This window comes from Neolamprologus brichardi, chromosome 18 (assembly GCF_056152115.1).
Source record: "Neolamprologus brichardi isolate AB-2024 chromosome 18, ASM5615211v1, whole genome shotgun sequence".
NCBI lineage: Eukaryota > Metazoa > Chordata > Actinopteri > Cichliformes > Cichlidae > Neolamprologus > Neolamprologus brichardi.
The window spans coordinates 30,094,757-30,114,696 of NC_142121.1; the positions used below are offsets into that span (position 1 = coordinate 30,094,757).

Consider the following 19,940-nt stretch of genomic DNA (forward strand, 5'->3'; position numbering starts at 1 on the left):
TTATGGAGTAAGGTGTGCTGCGGTGATTTAGATGGTGATTTGTGGTGATTCTGTTGCACCCAGGTGGCAGCACAAATTTCTTCCTCAGGGTAAAGCTCATTTCAGGCCTCACAGACTCATGTTAAAATGCCCAACACTACAAAAACACTATACTGCAAACTATATATAGTTTTCATAGTTTTAACAATATTAATATCCTGTTCATATCCTGTACATAGCTTGTACACTCACTACAGCCTGTACATACTTATAGTTATATCATATTCATAATATACCTTCACACCGTGTACATTGTAAAATACCTATAATAGATCAATATTCTGTAATATATCTATATTATTGCTAAAGCACTTTCTGGATGGATGCACACTGCATTTCGTTGCCTTGTACTTGTGACATGTGCAATGATAATAAAGTTGAATTCTATTCTATTCTATTCTATTCTATTCTAAAAGAATAAACATGTTTACAGCTTTAGGGATTTATAGCCAGTTTAATTTCCCATTAAAAGGCCAGCTGTGAGACAGTCACTGTATACTTGAATAAAAAAGGGCTGAGGAATTTGGAATAATTAAACACCAAAACCAAAATTTAGAATTAAACTATAAAGAAAAACAACACCAGTCATTCCTTTTAAAAAATATATAATTTTTTATAATTGTCTATTATTATATTTCTTTTTGTTTTGAGTCATTAAGTATACAAGTTCATTTGTTGTATATCATACACAGGACCTAACAAAATATCACACGTTTCTACAAATAAAGGGTTGAAAACAATATATACGACAGTGAAATTTTCCTTTTTATTTATTGAATTCATGTCCCAAAAGAAAGTAATTTGCTTATAATAATTGTCACCATATTTCTACTACTCTTATGTAATTTCTTTTGAAATTGTACTTAACATATATCTGTAATTAGTCATAACAAGTTGTGGGTTGGATGCTTGAAAGTCTGAAACCAGAGCATATAGAAGGTGAAGGAGTCTGGTTCCCGCTCAGGTGATGTAGACTACTCTGAAAAGTACTACTACTCTGATTTTATTAGACCAGCAGCACCAAAAGTATGATGTCTCCCCAACTTTAAATATAGGACACAGGCACTTCTGCCTATATGTAAACACCAATAAAAACACAATAATATACATTTTAGTAATCACCTCAGTGCCCAAATTCAATGACATGTACACATTAAATGGCATTATTAATCAGTTTTTAAATGTGGAGGAACGGTTTGTAAAACAAATGACCACCACTTAATCATAATTCAGTAGCGTATAATTATGTGGCAGAAAAAAAGACGACCCAGGGTCCCTGACCAGTTATGAATTATATTATTATTGTATGTATATTTGGTATTGCTGTCCTTCTCCCTGTTTGCGGGTGTGTGTGTGTGTGTATATGTGTTTTGGCGAGCGCCGGTTTGCGGGCGCCTTCAGGCCTAGTGGGTGTGGCCCTGCTGGCGGACTGGCCACACCCGAAGCCACACACCTGCTGATCAGGCCTCGTCGGGGGAGCTACTTAGGAGAGTCTTGGAGCTCCCCCACGACGCGGGATCATTGCGTGAGACTCCACGTTAGTCACCCAGTTGAGCTTGGTTAGTGTGTGTGTGTGTGTGTGTGTGTGTGTGTGTGTGTGTGCGCGCCCGCGGTTGTATGTGTCCTGACGGCTGCTTCTATTGTGTTCCCAGGAGAGGTGTGGAGTGCCAGACAGCAGCAGCACGGGGAGTGCTGAGACACTGGAGCGGAGAGCACAAACACTGGGAGAAGACACGACACGGGAGTCTGGGGAAAGCACGGGGATTTATTGTTGTTTAGTTCCATACACTGTAAATAAATGCACTGTTTACACACAGAGCACCGCGCCTGGGTCCTCCTTCCCTACACCTCCACGGTCTGCCAGCCAGACTGTGACAAACAATTTCAGAAGCTAGATTTTATAACCACATTTTATATACTATGATATTTTATTTGATTCTTGAGATGAGATCAAAATAGAAATTCATTCATACATACACACTGTAAACCAGGCTCATCAAGTCTATGTGAATCTGGGACTTATTTTTGGTCACAGGCGGGTGACAGGTTTGAGGACGAGCTTCTTGGTGAGAGTGAATCTGGGCTCTGGCATTTGTTTGTATTTGTGGATGAAAAACTCTCTTTTGCTGACCTCCCTGTTCACACGTGTCAGGACAGTGAGGATATCATCCATCTCCTGACTGCAAGGAAAACATCAGAAACACACTAAAAAAAGACAACTTGAATTTTTGGAATATTTGAAACATTGACCTTTCTGATGTTTTACATAAGCACATCTTACATCACCAAAAGCAGACCTACATATTACTGTTTTCTTCCAAAGTAGCATTGTATCCTATTTCTCTCACCTTTCTGCTGATCTTGTCAGCTGCTTGCACAGCTCCTGGGTGTAGATACATCCTGTGACTCTGTTTTGAAACGTCACGAAATCCTCCACGGTGGCCATGCCGATCAGAAAGTCTGCTTCTGAAGGCACTGTCTCAAACTCTCTCCCCGGGTCTGCATTTCCTTCCAAGAAGAATTGTGTCTCCCTCCCATCCTCTTCAGGCCCCAAGCTGAAGGGACAGTATCCAGAATTTGCTTCTTCTTTTTTCAAAGCGGTCTTAAACAATAATCATTGGCTGCTTCTTCAATCATTTTTAGTTCAATTCTTTTATCTGATCTGAGGATGTTTTTCCTTTATCTTTAGGCACTTTCTAAAAACACATTTCTTCAAATTTATCGGATGCAAACTGTCAGTCCCTATAAAGATAGTGGACAGAAAACTATCTACAGCAGGTGAACAGTACATGAAATCCATGTCCCTAATAAATATGAAGAAAATCTAGCACCTGAGAGATCTGGCCCTTCAGTTTATCCAGCTACTGTTCACTTAAGTCTCATCAGACAAGGTCTTCGTGGAAGGGTGGCTGTCAACAAGCCATTCTTAAAAGGAAACGGGAAGAATGGGTTGAGGCATGCCAGATAACACAAGACCTGCAATGAAATCAGTCCAGCTCTTATGCAGTGACGGATCCAAATGTAAAACTTTTGGTGTGTGATTCTTATATAATGTTTTTTTCTTCTTTGAGGGCTCAAAGTGCTTTATGCAACCTGTCTCATTCACCTGTGGTTGTCACTGTATACAGAGGTCAAGAGAGAGGTACAACACTGGTCTATATGATGTAATGCTGTCTGGTTTGAAGCAGCATTTTAACCAGTACCTTATATAACCTATTACACCTCGGCAGCTCCTTTACCTGTAATGTTTATGTTTGGCAGTTGCTCAAATATTAAGAAGTGGTGTAAGAGTGTAAGATTTGATTTTATGATTCTTAGGTGAAAAACACTTTTCTAGAGTTTGGAAAACACCAAATAAAAAATTCCTATTTATATTTAAGAAATGACAAAAATGTACCATTTCATTTGCCACTGTGGATAATTTTTATTCAGTTCATAATTACAAAAATCACATTTATCAAACCAAACACACACACAGTGTAAACTGTAATGTGAATCCGGGAATTGTGTAGACATGCAGTGTTGTATTTGGTCACAGTCGGGTCATACAAATTTGAGGACAAGCTTCTTGGTGAGAGTGTAGTTGGGCTGTGGCATTTGTTTGTGGGATAAATACTCTCCTTTGCTGACCTCCCTGTTCACACGTGTCAGGACAGTGAGGATATCATCCATCTCCTGTCTGGAAGGAACACACGTGAAACAAAAAGGATACATCTTGGATCATTTTAACAAAACACGCAGCTCATGCCAACACCATGTTTGAAAGCACCAAAAGCAGGAAGACAGAAATGTACAGAGATTTGATGCATTTGATTTGTCTTCCCTGATGACTTTTGAGCCTCAGAAAATGGGTGTAATTTTAAAACAGTTAAGACTGTGCTTTTTGTAAAACCCCTTGAATGAAAGCACAAGGTCTGATTGTGTGAAAATGTATTGAGGCGCTCTACAGAGGAAAAACTACTACATTTGTGTCTTTGTCCATAATTCTATGGACCGAACTGTATGTAACAGAAATTACATTAAAAAAAATCTACTTTGTTGGAAACTACTGCACTATGACCTTCCCATATGAGAGTAGTATGGTCTGCCATAAAGAAACTAATCACTTCAACTCACCTTCTTGCTGCTATTGTCAGCTGCTTGCACAGCTCCTGGATGTAGATAGATCCCGTGACTGTGTTTCGAAATGATCTGAAGTCCTCCAATGTGGCCATGCCGATCAGAAAGTCTGCTAGTTCAGGCACTCGCACTGCCTTATCAGGGACTGAGGCGTCTGGTTGCAGTGCTCCTTTGTTTTGGTTCTCGTCCTCTCTGCTGCTGGGATAGTATCCTTTCTGGTATTCATCACCCTGACTTGCTTCAATGAAGAAGAGTTTGGGCTTCCCTGACAAGGTAGGGACTCTTCCACTTGTAAAGGGGAGCATCAGATCTTTCAGGAACACCTTTTCCCCGTCTGTGCCAAAGACACACCCCTTTTCTCCATGCGAAAGCACGCATACCACCTTAAATCAGAGGCATATTGAATAGATGTGGTGTTAAGAACAAAAAATGCAAAAGGACACATGGTAGTGGATTTTGTGAAAAGGATAAAAATAGCTGTGGTGACCACATACTTTAAGAAGAAGGTAGAAGTGAATTATAAGAGTGGAGAAAGGTTCACAAAGGTGAACTACATCAAACTACATCTTATACAAAATCGTAAAGAGAGAGGATACTGCAAGGTGGTGTCAGGGGGGGAATGTAGCTAGGTAGATTTAAATGGTACTCTGAAGGTTGACTTTAGAAATGAAGAAGGGGAAGTGAACGAAGCCAAAAGCAAGGATTAAGTGAAGAAGAAGGACATTGTGCAGTATATAGGCAGATGTTACATGAACTATCTGGGCTGCTTATCAACCTCTGATCAGTATAAAGGTAGTATGAATGTTGGTAAATGATACCAAATTAACTAATTCACAACTGACAGTTGCCCTGGACCCAACCCTAGCCTGACGTATGCAATGAGTTAGGGATGCAGCTATCAATTATTTTTGTAATCAACTAATCTATCGATTATTTCATTGATTACTTGAGTAATCTGTTAACCAAATAAATCATGAAAAATTAGGTTTAAATTTTTTGGTGAAAAATTTGTTCATGACAGTCAGTGTTGGGGAGTACTGCATACATGTACCGGCATTACATATTTAAAATACAAAAGAAGTGTAACTGTTTTCCGTTAAAGTTACCATTTAAAAAGGTAATAATCAGAATACAGTTACTTTGTAAAAACAGATGGATAACACGGTGGTCTTTTCCTGTTTCATATTGTAAGCTATCCCCTCTTTATTTTTTGGTAATTCCACGCCGGTGGAAATCCAATGTGCAATAAGAGGCTCTAATGCCTGGGTCTCAATCTTGCGGCCCGCATAATGACATGAAGAAATATTTTTTAAAGATTAATATGCAAAAGATTATTTAATATGAAGGCAATATGAGCAGAGTGTTACAGGCATAGCCCTAAAGAATGTAGCCTAATGGGCAGTGTAGTTCGTGTTGCAGGGAGAATGTGTGGGACTGCCCCTGGTGTTATGTGTGTTTGTGAGCACGAGGAAGAGAGAAAAAGGAAAGTCAAAAAGTATGAGTTGCTATCGACTAGAAACGGGAGATGTAAGCATGTAAATATAATAATAACCACTGCAGCCAGTGCAGAGTGCCTGACGAGTCCAGTTGTAAGAGGTCATGACTCGACTGCACACTGTGTTTGCCGCCTCCAAAACAATCATTTCCATTGGAGCAACATTTCAATGCCTCTCTCTGTCTCTCGCTAGCAAATTTGACCCAGACAGTAAAGCTAGTTCCCAGCTATGAGCCCGACACGGAACCCAACATATTAGCCAGAGGTCCCTTTACTATGGTTCGGAGCCGCGGACCTGGCCGAGGTATAAGAGAGTACAAAATAAATAAATAAAACAATTTTCACTAGCAACCAAAAACTAATGTGTACACTTGTGTCTGCATTTTTATTTTGTTAAATACGAGCAAAATGACAGCAGAAGTGCTGCCACATGTTTGGCCAAAAGAGAGTACCAATTTGTTTATTTGGTAGTTCAATAAAAAGCTTCAGTTAAGACTGTGAAAAAATTGGGTTCACGTTTGCAGTTTTGTCTTATTATGCAATATTTGAAATAAAAACAAACAAACAAACAAACAAAACACTACATTTTCAGAAGTATTTTGTGTTTTTTTGTTTATTTGTGTATTTTCTACTACTTGAACACTGAAGTGGCCCTCCAATGAGATGACAGTGCCAGCAGTGGCCCACAGCTCATTTAAGTTTGAGACCTCTGATCTAATGTAAGCGTCCTGTTAATGCTGATGGTGTCATTTACACAGTGGAGCCAGAGCCAGCAGTGCATGGACAGGAATGCATTTCTTACTTGGAAAATCGGACACCACTTCACATTTAAAGAACAAAGGGATGAGCAAAATCTGACCATGCAATGCAAACTGTTTGCCAGCAAACAAGCTGCTCTCAGCTGGAAGTAAATCTTTTTTTCAAAACTAACATTAGCCTACTGCAACTGCTTTGTTTAAGTTGTGGTAGCTACCTGGGTTATATCCAATTCAGTATCTTTGATGTACTACTGCTGTGTGATTTATTACTATTAATGAAGGCTGCATTAACAACCTGCTAGCTGCAAATAATCATGTGCAGTTCAGAAAGGAGACAAAAAGAAAATGTATTACTGATACAGGAGTAGCTTTCTATATGAGATCACTGCAAAAGGTGCAACATTACCTAATGTCCACCCTACTGTTACTCATTTTATATTAAGATTTAAAAAATCTAGTTGGTATTGGTATGGTGAGTAACCTTCAGTAATAGTAATAAATCACACAGCAATAGTACATTCATGAAGTTGTAAAAAGCATGACAGTATATTAAGTAATCCAAAGTGTTCAGAATACATTACTCTCACTGAGTAATAAAATACATTGCAAAATAGATTTTGGGGCATGTATTCTGTAATCTGTAGTGGAACACATTTTAAAAGTAACCTTCCCAACACTGATGACAGTGCAGATTTCTGAAATTTTGTGTAAATTTAAACATGTAAAAATGTGATTATTTAAAATGAAAAAACTGTGTGAAACTTTCTAACCATATATAAAATGCATATTACCAGTGATGGAAATAACTGCGTTACTAACAGCGTTACTTTTTTCAGTAATAAGTAATCTATCTAATTACTATTTCTATCGTTACAACGCCGTTACCATTACTAACAAAAAAATGCGGTGCGGTTGCATTACTATTTTTCAGCAAACAGACGGTTGAAGCTGTCTTCAGCTTACCGCATCTTATATCAGTTGCACCGAAGTAGCTGTAAGTAATCTGGGCGCTACAGCTTTAAGAGAACCATCAGTCTTGGACTGATGGTTCTCTTAACCTCTAGTGTCTTAACATCTGGTTCAGGCCCTAACTACCTTTAAGCTACAGCTCAGTGCAGCAGCTTCAGCAATGGAGGTGGTCCATTCGGACTTAATGTCCCCAGTCTCCCTTGGGATGGGTCGAAGCTCAGCCGGACCGTGGCCTCTGCCAGGTGTTCCCAGTGCACCCTCACTATATGTTTAGGCTTGCCAGGTCTATCCAGCCTCCTCTCCCACCACCTGGTCAGAATCACCACCAGGTGGTGATCGGTTTACACCAACACCAGACTGAGACAGAGTGCAGCAACTCTCCAGGAGACTGGTTCCAGAGCCTGATCTAGCCGGTACATCTCGACTTCACGCAATATATTCCATATCCTATTCGCTAGTCTCGGTAGCCAAGGGTCTGTCCACCAGGGTTTCCGCCCCTGGCTGCCAACCAGCACACAATACACCTGACCCCTATGGCACCTCCTGTGGGTGTTGGGCCTACAGGAGGGTGGGCCCATGTCCCTTTTTCGGGCTGTCCCAGCCAGCCCACATAGACTAAGGCCTGCCCACCAGACACTCACTGTTGGGCACCCTCCCCAGGCCTGGCTCCTGGGTAGATCCCAGTAACCCTATGCTGGGAAACTGTGCCCTGGATATTCTGCTTATAGGGGTTTTTGAATTGCTCTGTCTGGTCCCTCACCCAGGGCCAATTTGCCATGCAAAACCTTACCAGGTTACAAAAAGTCCTTGGCAACATAGCCTCTGGGATCACTGGGACATGCAAATCCAGGGATTTATAAAATAAATTAACAATATAGAATGGTGGTTGAGGATACAATTCCAAAGATGTATGAATCTACTTACCAAGGCATTATCATTCACAAAATTCTTCTTGCTGTACATTCTTAATTCATTTCGTATTTGTGCTGCAGTCAGGTTGTTGTGTATCAGCACTTTAAAGCCTAAGCTTGTGAACACTGTGTTCAGAGCATCTGTGCCACATAGAAAAGAAACAAATGAAGGTATAGCAGTAGATTACAAAACCAAAGAATATCTGATCTGTATGTGCAGTAACTGGTGCAGGTCTCAGTGCTTCTAGTTAAAACAGTCATACATAAATCGGATCATGATATGGTTTGAAGGTAAGAACTCTACCTGCATCCTTCTGAGTTCCCCTTCGATCACATAGACATGTTTCAGTAGTGAAGGTCTCATTACTGATGATCACACATAAACCATGAGACTTATGAGTCAAAGTGTAGCATTCTGACTACAGGACACAAACAAAGCAAATGTGAATTATTATGTTTTTACATTAATATAAATTTTAGTGTTCCGACAAAAGAATGAATGAAAGCATAAAAGTCTGAACGAACTACCTGATCAGGAAGAGAGGTGGGCTGTGATCGTGCATCAGTGTAAATAATCTCTCCTCTGCCTTAGAGACAAAAGAACAACATATTTACATGCCCAGTATTATTATGACAAAATAATTAAAACCAGAGTGACTGTAGGAATTCCTAAAAAAATAATTACAAATTTTTCTGAACAGAGATACTTACAACTGCACTGAGTTTCAGTTACAGACAGAGGAAGATGGGATTCATTTGTGTCAAAAAACCTTTGTGGGAATAAACATCACAGTGATACACACAGACAGATACACTTGTCAATACTGACATGAGGAGGTAACATCTGCTGCTGCTGGGGGACTCCTGTAACGAGTACAATCATTTGATGATGTTCACAGAAACACACTGTTTACATCTAAATGTGTTTCTGTGGTAAAGTGAAAAATGTCTCTCATACCTTGAACGTAGTTCTCTACAATCATTGCCAGCTCAGGATCAATCTCTTGGAGTATTTCATGCAACACACTGACATTTGTGTCTGATATTAAATCTTTCTTTTCCATCTCAGCAATCACCTCCAGCGCTGTCTGGAATTAACAGCAAAGATGGTTTTAGTTCACAGAGGCTCTGCAGCTACACTATAAATCTATCAACTGCTTCACAGCAAAATGCTGCTCAAATGCCAGTTTAAAAACACAAATCTTCAGCTCTGTAATGAACAAGTCAGCTGGGTGCACAGATCATAGACTGAAATTCTCTGTGACCTTCAGTTTTTAGTTTAGATTTAGGGATGGATGCACTTAGAATAATATGTTTAAAGCACTTCTTAAATGCTTTCACATTTCAGATCCAGAAGTTAGCTTTATATATGTTTTGTTTATTTTTTTACATCCAGTCTATGATCAAGAGAAACATAGAAATGAACCACTGTTCATTATGTTAACACGTGTCTTTGAAAAATGTGGAGAGGCTTTGTCTTCATTGGCATTTCTGTTTGGCGCCAGCTATACAAAAAAGAGGCTGGTTATGATGGAAGCTGTTAAATTTTGTGGTGGGTCAAGCAAAACTTTCTATATATAAAAGAAGAAAAATTAAGATTAATAATATTGCAGGGAAAAGGGTTGATACAACTTTCATTTAGCTGGTTAAATATAGATGTCGACAAGTTCTACGAGGGCCTGATATCCACACGAGGACATTATACTGCCACTGTTCTTTTAAATTTAAAATGTCCCAATATGTGGATCTCACTTTTCTCAGAAACAAAAATCAGGAAAAAAATAAAAATCTGTAAATTCTTTGTTTTTACATTCATCTGTTCCCAATCAGCTCAAATAGCAAAGAGAAATTAAAAATTTCATGCCATGAAAGATTTCGGGTCTTAGGAGGTTAAAACTGAATTTCCATTGTATCCATTGACAAATAATTTAACTGATTTTTCTTCTCAGTGGTGCTTTAAGAAAAGAGTGTGTTTTGTTATATATGGTCAATTATATTTCAGCCCTGTGTTTCTGTGACAATTTTTTCTCTTCTTGTGATGTACTGATGTTCATTTATTGAGAAATAAATGTTTTGTTAAAAAGAAAATCACCACAGGATTTAAAATCTGAAGCCCAGATGCAGTTGTTTCTTAATGACTACATCCTGTAGATGTAGATATGGTGAGTTGATTTTTAAATAGCTGGAAAGGTGTGCAAATGTTATCTCACTTTGCATTGATCCAGTGTGCTTTTCAGCAGCTTTGATCTCAGTAGAAACTTCATGATTGTGATATTGTCGTTATTCATAGCATCACATATTTTGTACAGCATCACCCTAACAGTGGGGAAAAAAGAAGAAAAAATAAAAATGTGGAGAGAAAGCCAAACAGGCAAAAGATTTTGTAATTCAAACTGATAGCATTTAAGTACTAATTATTACTATATGCATGCTGTCATATTAAAGTCAATGTGGGACTGCGTTCACCTGTACTGTGACAGAACAGGACTCCCATCTGTGTCCTTTGATCGTTTGCTATCTATGCCCAGGGACCTGACGAGGTCTACTCGATCAATAGTTGAGAGAAGCTGAGAAAGCAAACAATTGTTCTGCAGGAGACCTTTTTCCTCTAAGCTTGAGAACAGGTCTTTGATATTAGTGATCTGTGGGGGGGGTCATTAGAAAGTCTATCAGTGAATATGAACATATCTAAGCAATCTATCATACTGTCAGTCCTACAAGTGACGCATCCATAAACATGTCAGTAAAACAAGTGGAAGGATAACAGTATAGAACATGCAGCACTGACCCCTTTCAGATGACTTCTGCTAACAACATCACGACACAGGAAGCAAAGTGCTGCCACCTCAGTAGAGTCCAGCTCGTCTTCTAGAGTTGAGTACAAGCTTTGTATCACAGACCTGCTCCCACCAGCACAGGCCTGGATGGACTGATAGATACAAACACTAAGTACCATAGGCTATATGAATGTAGCAACAGTCTTTGAGATGACCCTATGTCATACAGCTTGCAATATTATGTGAAGGAAATTGATTAAACAGCACATTATCTCTCTGACACAAATGTTGTAACTTATTTGAGCTGCTCTGCCTTTCCAGAAGTAGGACCTCACCTCCATTTGACTGGAGCCGTCTTGTGACAGAACATAGAGAGAAACAGAGTTACACATCCAACTAGAATATGATCTCAGACACAACATTTCTCTGTGTGTGTAATTACCTTGCTGAAGTAAAGAAGCTTGGTCAGGCTTAGGTACAAACAGGGTGTCATTCAGTTGAGGGAAAGTACTTTTAATGTTTTCATCAGTTTGCAGGAGGTTCAGAAAAGCTCCGCAGGTATCGTCTCCTTTACTCATGATCTTAATCACGAGCTCAACAACATGTCCCTCCACATCTTTTCCGCTGATACTTTTGAGGTTGTTGTACTCCTGTTCAGCGATCAGCTCCTTCTCATAAACTTTGTTGAGGATCAGCCTGTAGTCTCCAGACAGAATCGTTTGGATGGCTGTTTTATTTCTCCTCACAATGTCTTTGGCAGACATGCTGAGTCTGCATTACAGACATTTACACAGTTTAAATATCACAACTGTAACTAACAGCAGCACACAGGTTTTATTAACTTACAAAGTCTTCATTTTAAAGGTAATAGTTATTGCATGTTACCTCTTTTGGTGTCCTTGAGAGTGTGCGCACAGATGATTCAGCGGCCCTGCTTCATTGCATTATGTTCTGCAAAAGAATATGCAACTCCTCAAAGCAAATACTTTCATTCTTCTGTAAGCTACTGTACTTGCTGCAGTAATTAATAATGGCTGGAAACAAAGCGATCATTTTGCAAGAAACGTGATTGTGCCTGAATGATAATTTCATGTGTGCCCTGTGGAAGACTACTTAGCCTAAAATGTGTATTACAACAACTTGTTGGGAAAAATTTGTTTAGACATAAATGTTGATGCCGTAATAATGAAAACTCAGACATGGTTGTAATTTCCATTCAAAATGTAGCTGTATGAAATGTATAACAGTCCGTTAACCAAATAATTCAGATCTTCTCTGTCTAAAATGTTAAGTGACAGACAAAATAATAATACTACTGATAACAAATATATTTTGCTTATATAGCTGTTTTGTGCACCATCAGTACCTATCAAAGAGGAAGCAGGCTGGACCTGTAGTGTATAACTACTCTGTCCTACAATCAAGTTTATGAGGATTTTTTTGTTTGTTTTTGTTGTTTTTTTCCTTTTTCAAAGATAATATTTGAGAGAATAACTAATAACCTCTCAGAAGTCACCCTGGTTTTCTCCATCCTACCCAAATGTAAAAGGGGATATATTTCCTCAGGCTGCATGTCCCCATCTGCACGTTTGTCCCCATTCTATAAAGCACACATCCAGACCTACCACGAAGTAGATCATTTCCCTAGCAGGCACCTGCATGAGTCAAGCTGTAACTATCACCAGTTAATACAGGCTTGTTTCCTAAATGATCTTAACAGGCTGGAACAAAAGGCACTTATTCAAGTGGATGAGCAGAAGGTGACTCTGTGTGACAGCAGAAAAGTGTGATCAGAGGATTTCATTGAAGATATTTGTTTATTTTTGTTTTTGAACAAAACATTGTTTTGCCATTTTGGCTGGTAATTGCAAATGTAACTCAGTCCTCACAGACAGAATGGTAAAATGTCAAACACTATAGTAGGAATAAACGTGTTTACAGCCTTGGTATTTATAACCAGTTTCATTTCCCATAACTAGGCCAGTTGTGAATGGGTTAGAGCAGGGGTCTCAAACTTAAATGTTCTGGCCACACACATGGCGGCTCATTAAATAATTTAATTATTTTTTGCTTTTTAAAGAACTTGCTTTAACATTGCACACAACAACAAACAAATCCTCTCTAACAAAAAAAAGTAACTTCAAGGGCCAAACTCCATCATATTTTTTTTCACGTCAATATACGGGTGGCTAGTTTGAGACCCCTGGGTTAGAGGAAAATATCATCAACTAAATAACTCAAGTCACCTTTGGCACAACACGTATACATGAAATTACACGTAATCACAGGGTACTTGGGATCTAACAGTGTAATTATTTTATAGAATCCTGCAAAAAACTGACTTTTTACAGAAATTACACATAATTACAGGCTACTTGTGCCTTAGCTGCGGGTGCTACTGTGTAATTGCCTGCAAAATGCATGTAAGGGGTACTTGCACCTTAGTCCTAGGGCTGGGTATCGTCACTGATTTCTAGAATCGATTCGATTTGAATCGGGGAAATTTTGCCTCAGAAAGTCATAAATATTATAATTCTGATCATTTATCAGTACATATCCATATTTTCATATCTATAAAAAGAAAGCTGACAGTTGTGAGACTTCATCAGAGGTTTAAGCATCACAGCAGATGCCTTTGTGTGAAAGTAACTGAGGATAAAACACAGAAAAACATGAAGGAGATTTTCCTGGCCTGGGATTTTATAGCAGATAACAAACAAATATTCTGCAGTAGAACGAAAACTAAAGAAAACCATGAATTAACATATAAACAACAGCTACATGAAGTGTAATTTAATCGTGGTGGAAGCAAAACAGCAAAAGTAAGAGGGGACGATGTTTATGTGAAGCAAAATGTGGATCTTCTTTTGCTGCTGGTTCGGTCAGTTTTGGTTGGAGAGAGACAAAACCCGCTTCTTTAAAATCTAGAGCCAAAAGGGCGTAAACACAACGCGCGGAGGCGCCGACGCGTCAGAAACGGCGTGTCCGTGCTGTCGAGTGAGAAAGCCGACATCTCACTGATCTCACGTCTTTGTGCAGAATCCGTGTACCTGCTCTCATTTACTGTTTTAGCTGTTTGGTGGTTATCGAAATTTTGTGAATGAATCGATATTGTGTTATTCAATCTAGACTCGATTTTATTTGGAAAATCAATAATCAAAACCTACCCCTACTTAGTCCCTTCATAACACGACCCGTGCCCTGTAGAAAGTAAACGGTATTTGTTTCATTGTTTCATTTGAAAACTGTTCTCTCTCTGTAAAATACAGCAGCTGGGCCTTTAGCTAGCAACACTGAAAAGAAACTGCACACAGACAGTTTGTGTGTTCGCTGATGTTTGTTGAGCTGATAGAAATGTTGCATTTGAAATTACCTGACACTTCAAAAAAAAAAACCTCAGTGCCTTTATGCTCGCTGGTCGTCGGTAGGGCTAGCTAGATGCTGAAGTACCGCAAACATAACTTATGGACACCCGAAGTCATTCCAGCCACAAGTAATACTAATAATTGTTGTGTCCTGTAATGTTATATATCAAACTGCACCAGTAGAGGGTGGTGTCATTAAAAAGTAGAAGTATGATCCTGTCCATAAAGTTTATGAGCTGCGTTCATTAAAAGTCACTTGTTCCTTGCTGATGATAAATAAATAAAAAGGCCCACTTAAGGTTGTATGATACACTGATCTAGGGTCAGTGTAAAATACAATCCTTGCTGTCTGTACAAAGTCTGCCTCATTTAATCCCACATGACAAACCTCAGGATGCAAATTTATTGAGCCTCTTTCCTGCTGGCACACCTGAGAGTCAGCTGGAAACTTACAGTAACGTGGATATCATGCAAAGACTGACAGACTCTGTAATACTGTAAATCATAGGTGTCAAACTCTGGCCCGCAGCCTAAATTTGGCCCGCAGCCTAATTACATTTGGCCCGCGAAGCCATACCAAATTACTATTAGAGCCGGCCTACTGGTATTATACAGCTAATATATATATTGTTTAGTATTAAGCTTTGCTTGTTCCATATTCAGTTTTCCAGCAAAACTTATTTGAGTCCATAAGAAAAGATTCATTCTTATATCTGGAGGAAGTTTTTTTTTTCAATAAATATTAATGTTAGCCCGCGACTTTGTTCCAGTTTTGAATTTTGGCCCACTGTGTATTTGAGTTTGACACCCCTGCTGTAAATGATCAGTGACTCAGGTTAACACTAAACTTTAAACAGTACCTCTCTCTGTGTGTGTCTGTGTGTGTGTTTGTGTGTGTGTGTGTGTGTGTATGTGTGTGCTGAACATCAAGAATCAGTCAGGATGGAGTCAGGCTGCATCGGAGCACGTAAATAGCAGGGGAAGGCGGGGCTTGTTCTTTCTTAACCAATTGGGTTTCGAATTTATTCTTTGGGGATTCTTATATGTATAATATTTATATTTTATTATCGATTTAAATGAGGTCAATTCAAGTGATTGACAGCTAATTGATGAATCACACTTAACAATAACAACGTTGCACTGCATTACTGAGTCCTAAAACTCACTGCGCTACATACCAAACTGCACCACTGTGGACTACTGTCGAAGAATAATGCTGTCCAGGAATATAGTTAAGATGGCTAACTGATAAACACACATGTAAGCTGTACTACATTCAACGATCTTTATGTGCTACGTTCGTTAAAAGTCACTTGTTCTTTGCTGACGACTTCATTATCAGCCACCATTGCAATAATAAATAAATAAAAAAACACGGGCGCACTTTAACCCCTGGCTATGGCACACGATTTTGCCTTTCATGTCTTTAATATCTCCTGGTGATGAATACACGAGCAGGACTGCCTTTCACGTGTTTCTGTTTAGGCTCAAGTTTTTATGTTTGGAGGCTCCCAGTGACGAAATACAACAAATAATGCCAGTTTCTCGATTCTCTCGCCAGACACGGGAGTCCTGACTTCCCGAGGACCGCAGTGTACGTGATGACATCACGAGTTTTAACTGCGTTGCCTTCTTAATGTAACTGTGATTAATATTTGCAATTGAAATTACACATGAAATGAAAAAAATGCACATGATGCAGTAGATTTTTTTTAAGAAAAAAATAATTAAAAAGTATCTTAAGCACTTTGGCAAAATTCGCTTTTACATATCATCTGTTTCATAATGTCTAATAAGCTTCATACGGTTAAGCAAAACCACTACATGACAGAAACACAAGCTTAATCTCTCTATTAATAAACATAGTACACATGTATGCCTGAATAAAGACAAACAGGTGAGATGTTAGAATGCTTTTATTTTCATTTTAATAGACACTCAAAACTTACAGCACACAGCTGCTGGGGTTTGGAAGAGAACTGAACAATATTTAAAATACAATCTTCAGGATGTCCACTTATTAACATAATATTTTTGCTCCCGGTGAAAATGTTTCCTCTTGTATTAAAATATTTTAATGTTAAATTCAATTCATGGTCAGCCGTTTAAATAAGAACAGAAGATTTTACATCGGGGGGATATGACGGGTGAAATTCAAAATTGACAGCTCTCAGAGTAAGGCTTCAATATTAAATTAAACGGTCCAATTATGAAGCCAAACCGATTTAGTCAGGAACCAATGAAACACCGAAATAAACCAAACATTAACATTTAGAAGTGACTTATACATCATTTTTAACCTATGACGTTATTTTTGTGCCTCTATTCTAAGCGCACGTAAATAATTTTTGCAAGTACAAATGTTGCATTTTGAGGAGAAGATTATTCTCAAGAGAGTACAAACAAAAAGAAAACCCTTTTCACTAGCATTCAAAAACTAATGTGTACACTTATGTCTGCATTTTTATTTTAAATGTGAACAAAATGATAGCAGAAGAGCTGTCACGTGTCTGGCCAAAAGAGAGTGCCAATTTGTTTATTTGATTTTTCGATTAAAGGCTTCAGTTGAGAAAAAAGAATTGCGTTCACGTTTGCAGCTTCGTCTTGTTGTACAATATTTTAAATTAAAAACAAAAAAAAAAACCACTACATTTTAGAAAATATTTGCAGGTGTTTTCTTGTTTTCTTTAGTTTAGTGAAACTAAACCTTTATGGAGTTAGTTCAGTTACAACGGCATTTGTTTTATTTTTATTTTGTTACTACAGTGGGGCAAAAAAGTATTTAGTCAGCCACCGATTGTGCAAGTTCCCCCACTTAAAATGATGACAGAGGTCAGTAATTTGCACCAGAGGTACACTTCAACTGTGAGAGACAGAATGTGAAAAAAAAAATCCATGAATTCACATGGTAGGATTTGTAAAGAATTTATTCGTAAATCAGGGTGGAAAATAAGTATTTGGTCACCTCAAACAAGGAAAATCCCTGGCTCTCACAGACCTGTAACATCTTCTGTAAGAAGCTTTTCTGTCCCCCACTCGTTACCTGTATGAATGGCACCTGTTTGACCTCATCATCTGTATAAAAGACACCTGTCCACAGCCTCAACCAGTCAGACTCCAAACTCCGCCATGGCCAAGACCAAAGAGCTTTCGAAGGACACCAGGAAAAGAATTGTAGACCTGCACCAGACTGGGAAGAGTGAATCTACAATAGGCAAGCAGCTTGGTGTGAAAAAATCAACTGTGGGAGCAATCATCAGAAAATGGAAGACATACAAGACCACTGATAATCTCCCTCGATCTGGGGCTCCACGCAAGATCTCATCCCGTGGGGTCAAAATGATCATGAGAACGGTGAGCAAAGATCCCAGAACCACACGGGGGGACCTGGTGAATGACCTGCAGAGAGCTGGGACCAAAGTAACAAAGGTCACCATCAGTAACACACTACAACGGCAGGGAATCAAATCCCGCAGTGCCAGACGTGTTCCGCTGCTGAAGCCAGTGCATGTCCAGGCCCGTCTGAAGTTTGCCAGAGAGCACATGGATGATACAGCAGAGGATTGGGAGAATGTCATGTGGTCAGATGAAACCAAAGTAGAACTTTTTGGTATAAACTCAACTCGTCGTGTTTGGAGGAAGAAGAATACTGAGTTGCATCCCAAGAACACCATACCTACTGTGAAGCATGGGGGTGGAAACATCATGCTATGGGGCTGTTTTTCTGCCAAGGGGACAGGACGACTGATCCGTGTTAAGGACAGAATGAATGGGGCCAAGTATCGTGAGATTTTGAGCCAAAACCTCCTTCCATCAGTGAGAACTTTTGAAGATGAAACGAGGCTGGGTCTTCCAACATGACAATGATCCAAAACACACCACCCGGGCAACAAAGGAGTGGCTCCGTAAGAAGCATTTGAAAGTCCTGGAGTGGCCTAGCCAGTCTCCAGACCTCAACCCCATAGAAAATCTGTGGCGGGAGTTGAAAGTCTGTGTTGCTCAGCGACAGCCCCAAAACATCACTGCTCTTGAGAAGATCTGCATGGAGGAATGGGCCAAAATACCAGCTACTGTGTGTGCAAACCTGGTAAAGACCTATAGTAAACGTTTGACCTCTGTTATTGCCAACAAAGGTTATGTTACAAAGTGTTGAGTTGTATTTTTGTTATTGACCAAATACTTATTTTCCACCCTGATTTACGAATAAATTCTTTACAAATCCTACCATGTGAATTCATGGATTTTTTTTTTTCACATTCTGTCTCTCACAGTTGAAGTGTACCTCTGGTGCAAATTACTGACCTCTGTCATCATTTTAAGTGGGGGAACTTGCACAATCGGTGGCTGACTAAATACTTTTTTGCCCCACTGTATATACTATATACTATATATACTGATTTTGTTTTTGTGGTGTGTGTGTGTGTGTGTGTTTGTTTTTTCCTGCGCTCAATTTCTGTTATTTTTAGGTTTTTCTTTGACCCTTTAGTCTGTTGTAATTATGCAATTTTTATTTTTATAGTATGGCTGGTTTCATTATGTCTACATCATCAGGCCTTTTTACCTGTAGTCTGTGTTCTGTTCATAATTCTAGTTTGATTGTATTCTGTTCCTTGGTTAAGTTTATTTTACGTTCCCCGTGTTTCATCCATATCTTATTTAGTCGCCATAATGTTTTATTTTTCTAGTCTGTCTCTTGTGCGTTTTTGCTTCCCCTGTTTAGTTATCTGATTATTTTCACCTGTTTCTTATTTTTCCCCAGATGTGACTCATTCTCTATTAATGCTCCGTCTGTCTGTATATAAAGTCTGGGTTTGTCCTAGCTTTCTGTTGTGTTGTACTTTTTGTCTGCCCATGTGTTTCCTTCCATTTTGGCTCAATGGACTTTGTGTTTCTGCTGGCTAAATGAAGCTTTCTGAAGCATTTAAGCTTGTACTGAAAAACGGTTCATTACTGAAAGCTTTTCAACACAGTCTTCTTTGGTGGCATCAAAACAAAATGAAGAGCAACCTAAATCTAAAACTTGAAACAAACTTCTTCAATTGTCCACTCAAGAGAGCTGTGTTCATAGCTTCTGTTTAATGACAGCTCTGTCTGAAATCGGGCTGCTGTTTGTTCTATTCAATTCAATTTTATTCATATAGCACCAAATCACAACATTAGTCGCCTCAAGGCGCTTTCTATTGTAAAGTTGACCCTACAATGATACATTCAGAGAAAAACCCAACAATCTATGACCCCCTATGAGCAAGCACTTTGGCCACAGTTTGAAGCGAAAAACTCCCTTTTAACAGGAAGAAACCTCTGGCAGAACCAGGCTCAGGGAGGGGCGGCCATCTGCTGCGACCGGTTGGGGTGAGGGAAGGAAGACAGGATAAAAGACATGCTGTGGAAGAGAGACAGAGGTTAATAACAAGTAGGATTCAATGCAGAGGTCTATTAACACACAGTGAGTGAGAAATGTAACTGAGGAAGAAATACTCAATGCATCATGGGAATCCTATATGCCT

The 19,940-nt window shown here is 39.1% G+C and overlaps 2 protein-coding genes and 1 pseudogene across 2 annotated transcripts; all 3 read right to left on the reverse strand.

The window, feature by feature from the left end:
* Positions 1-2,068: 2,068 nt before the first annotated feature.
* On the reverse strand, positions 2,069-2,500 carry LOC148097795 (caspase-8-like). The gene is made up of 2 exons (XM_087832575.1): positions 2,388-2,500; positions 2,069-2,219 (listed from the first exon to the last, which is right to left on the reverse strand). Exons 1-2 carry the CDS (start codon positions 2,483-2,485, stop codon positions 2,069-2,071), a joined length of 249 nt encoding a protein of 82 aa, XP_087688701.1. The 5' UTR covers positions 2,486-2,500.
* Positions 2,501-3,438: 938 nt separating this feature from the next.
* LOC148097796 (caspase-8-like) lies at positions 3,439-4,478 on the reverse strand. The gene is made up of 2 exons (XM_087832571.1): positions 4,156-4,478; positions 3,439-3,718 (listed from the first exon to the last, which is right to left on the reverse strand). Exons 1-2 carry the CDS (start codon positions 4,461-4,463, stop codon positions 3,583-3,585), a joined length of 444 nt encoding a protein of 147 aa, XP_087688697.1. The 5' UTR covers positions 4,464-4,478; the 3' UTR covers positions 3,439-3,582.
* A 3,730-nt stretch (positions 4,479-8,208) lies between these two features.
* On the reverse strand, positions 8,209-10,798 carry LOC148097797 (caspase-8-like; annotated as a pseudogene).
* Positions 10,799-19,940: the final 9,142 nt, after the last annotated feature.